The following is a 4,139-nucleotide window of genomic DNA, read 5'->3' on the forward strand; positions in this document are numbered from 1 at the left end:
GCCAAATATTAAGATTGAGACATTCAACCTTGTTTCTGAGACTGCTGATATTCTGGATGACTGATAATAACAGCAGACCTAAATGAGGAAAACACAGAGAAGAGGGACTAGTCTTAGTGTTCAGTGTGTTTTTGTTCTTCCCAGACATACATGGTAAAATTTCCTGCAGAAGTCTCAGTGGAGTGCATGATAGCTTTTCTTAGCTACTAAGAAAAGTTCAAATTGCCCCTTTCTCCTTCATTTTTTTCTCAGCATGCATGTACTTACTCTTTGACTTTTCTCCTTGTTGCCTGAAGTTCCTTTCCACCTTCTGTAACATAGCTTGTTACTTACCTCTATGATTAACCCAAGGACTTGGCTTTCTCTCTATCTCTTTTCTATTTCTCTTCCTCTGTCTGCTACTGGGATATACAATTTTACTTACAGTATTGACTGTTTCTCTAACTCTTAGAATGCTTCTTTCCATCATGTTTAAAAATTATTTTGCTTTTAAGACTTTAAATACAAAGAGACCGCAAGTTTTCCTGGTTCATTTTATACTCTCCAAATGTACAGAGCCTACTTCTGTTTTCTCAAGCGAGTCAAAATTCTTTACTATGTTGTTTTCAAACCACTACATATTTGCTTAATAAAATGATTTAATTTTCAATAGTCTAAGCATTCTTTGATATTGGAGTTACAAAAGCTATTTTCAAAAAACCTTGGATATTCTCCACCACAACACGTAGATATAGAAGGATGCATTTTCTCAAATTTTCAAGAAGAATTTTAAAAATAAAAATAAATTCTGGAAATTTAATGTGGTAATCAGACTTAGAAATGAAGTGTAATCTTTCATGGACAACAGAAAAAAATATGCATTTATTTCTACAAAATGATTCAGAAGACTAGATATGTTTTAGTAATTTAGACCATCATAGGCATATAATCTGGCATTACTTAGTACTGAGACTATGGTTTCCTTACTTTGATAGGAACAAGCACCTCAGATGTTTGCCTAGTGATGCTGAGCCTGCTCCCCACAGTTCAGTTCTCACTGATCTTCAAAGTCCAAAACCAAAGAGTATCATACCAAGTCAGAAAAACGTTTCAGATCAGGTGTATTTCACATTCAGAGGAAAGAGGTTTTGAAAAAAAAAAAGAAGATATGAACATTACACCCACTGTCTATAAATAATTATTAAGTTAATATATTAAATAATATATTGTTTGTATAACATCTTTATTACTAATTCTGATTCACAATAATGACTTTATCACATGTTCTCCCACTGAGCCTGTGCATTATGAAAGAGAAACCTTACCTTTCTCTTGTGGATAGACCAGAGAAGTGTTCATTGCTAAGGAGTCAAGACAAGCTGGAAAGTGCACAGAAGCTCCTCCCACATGTTGCTCTATGTGGAGCACATATCCAATGTTTCTGTAGTTCTTTTTATATCCTGAGATCCCCCACTAGTATCAGGTTCCACACATATATGATCCAATTGAAATAAATTAGAACTTTTAGGAATCATAATTTCACTGATGATTTATTCATACATTTCTAGGACAACATCTAGAAGCCAAGGGAGGTGGGCTGGTCTAGCCCATCTCTTGTTAGTCCTGGTGGCAAAAGGTTGATTTTCCTCTAAATGAACTTTTAGAGAGAATCTCCTATTTACCATCTTGTGCTTATGCATAACACCTGTTCCATTCTTGCAATTCACAGAAAATCAAACAGACCAGAAAATCTTAATTCAGCAACTAATTTAGCAGATACTGAGTCCCAAAGCATTAGGGAGAGTTGTGGTAGTCCTGTAAAGGATGGAGAGGAAAGATCAGAGGATCCACAGAGTTCACTGGATGAAAACATGGTCCACATAATCAACTAACCAGGTTTTATGGGGTCTCAGAGATCAGGGAGACTGTATGGTTTGACAGATTTTCTATATGTATGTTATGGTTGAGTAATTTGATGTTCACATGAGACTTTTAACAGTGAGAGTGAGGGCTCCCTCTGACTCTTTTGGCTGCCTGTGGAAACCTTTCATCTAAAAAAAAACTAAAAAAGAATTGCATTATCTGTAGGCATATGTGGAGTTTGATCTTGACCCATCTGGAGGTGCTGTGTTTGTGCTTAGTTACTAAGTAAGTCTTGCAGCTGTGCCCGGCACTAACTGGTTCTCAATGATTTGCATGCACTTACTGTGCAGGCTTGAGGACTTCCTCATATACCAGTCAGACACTGTGCAGTTGACATTGAAGTCAGTACTCAGCATGGACCTGAATGCCCCTGTTCAGCTCCTTTGGCTCTTGCTCTGCTTTCCAGGTAAAATAAGACTAAAATTGGATTTTTGCTGTTACACAGTGATTATTGACTGGCAATTTGGGGTAGTCCTCTACTATGATGCTTATTTTTCTGAGTATTCATTATGTCTTTATTGCTAGGTATCAGATGTGACATCCTGATGACCCAGTCACCATCTTCCCTGTCTGTACCTCTGGGAGAAAGAGTCACTCTCAGTTGTCGGGCCAGTCAGGGCATTAGCAATTATTTAAGCTGGTACCAGCAGAAACCAGAGAGACCTCCTAAGCCCCTGATCTACCTTGCATCCAACTTGGAAAATGGAGTGCCATCTAGGTTCAGTGGCAGTGGATCTGGGACAGATTTCACTCTCACCATCAGCAGCCTAGAGTCTGAAGACACTGGAATTTACTACTGTCTACAGACTAATAGTCTTCCTCCCACAGTGATACAAGTCATAATATAAACCTCACGGAAGCAGAAGTGAAAGGCTGAACTGCCTCAGCTGCTCAATGTCATGCCTCACTCAATGAATCTTTTTCTCACAAGTCAGAGAAATTTTCAAAAGTTCGCACACAGACATTTGTTTTTATATAAGAGTCTAAACAGTCTTTCTGTACACTATCTTCTTTCCTCTTCATTTACAACAATACAGAGTATCAATCCCTTTTCAGCCTTGACTGAGTTGTTTCCTGTAATTATTCTGAGTTGCATCATCATGGGGAAATTGTAGAGAAGAGCAAAAACTGTTGGGGACATTCCAAACAAAAATCATCTAAATGTAACCAATTAGTTTCTAAGCACCAGTATTTAAATGTCAGAGAACTATTATTAAAAGAAACTGACCATAGAAGAAATTATTGCTTTTCTCACTAAAGCTAGAGCATAAGTGACAGAGAAAGAAAAAGTTGCCTAAACACGATATTCTGTTGTGCCTTGAAATTGTCAATATGGGCTCTATTCTCTCAGTTGTCTGCAGCACTTCCCATTGGATCCTTATGGCCCCAAGTCCACTGGTCTGCTTATAAGTATCAAACAAAATTGAACCATCATCATATGACTATTGATCCCACTGTGTTCTATATGAACAAACTTTTAGGTTTTAGATGTGCATAATGGTTTCAGAGTACACTAAGATGAATAACTGAGAAATAAGGTATTTATTATATCAGTTATTAATTCTGGGGATAGACAAACCAAAGGAAAGTGCATATTGGGGTGATACAGGGGGCATTTCATTCCCAACAACAGGCACAAATACTATGGCAGGGTCTCCCTGGGGAATCAGAGTTCTCATTGGAATAGTGGGACCTGTTTCTAATGACTGGGGGAGTTTTAAAGCAAATGTTACAGTCAAGTTCTCTGATTCCAAGCTAAAGATGACAGTGCAGAATAGGATATGTCTGGGGCCAATACCTTAAGAACAGCACCATTTTATTTTATCTCATTTACCATGTGAGATTTTCCATTTTCGATGTTCCTTAAGAGCACCTGTGAGTTTGTAGAGAACTGCTGTAAAGCTGCCACTACATTCAAATATCACATTTCTGTAGAAAAGAGACTAATGAGAATGGAGAGAAAAAGGAGTATGGAAGATATAGGACAGAATAAACCCAAAGATAATATGTATATTTCTGAGAATTCATAATATAAGCAATTAGCAAATTATCTTCAAATGCTGCTTAATGCCTTGCTGAGGTATGCAGAAATCATTCAGTGAGATTTCAACTGAAAGAGCAGAAGGCAGACAGATGAGAATCGATGCATTCTAATGAACATAAACACAGTTCTTAGGCACTGAGCATAACACCTTTTGCATATAGATTGGTTCTCACAGTAAATCATTTGTGAAGCC

General features: G+C 37.4%; 1 gene segment (V, D, J or C); it reads left to right on the forward strand.

The window, feature by feature from the left end:
- The first annotated feature begins 2,256 nt into the window (after positions 1 to 2,256).
- On the forward strand, positions 2,257 to 2,750 carry LOC113455842. The segment is given in 2 exon segments: positions 2,257 to 2,308; positions 2,428 to 2,750. Coding segments are annotated over 2 exon segments (375 nt in total).
- Positions 2,751 to 4,139: the final 1,389 nt, after the last annotated feature.

This window comes from Microtus ochrogaster, unplaced genomic scaffold (assembly GCF_000317375.1).
Source record: "Microtus ochrogaster isolate Prairie Vole_2 unplaced genomic scaffold, MicOch1.0 UNK175, whole genome shotgun sequence".
Classification (NCBI taxonomy): domain Eukaryota; kingdom Metazoa; phylum Chordata; class Mammalia; order Rodentia; family Cricetidae; genus Microtus; species Microtus ochrogaster.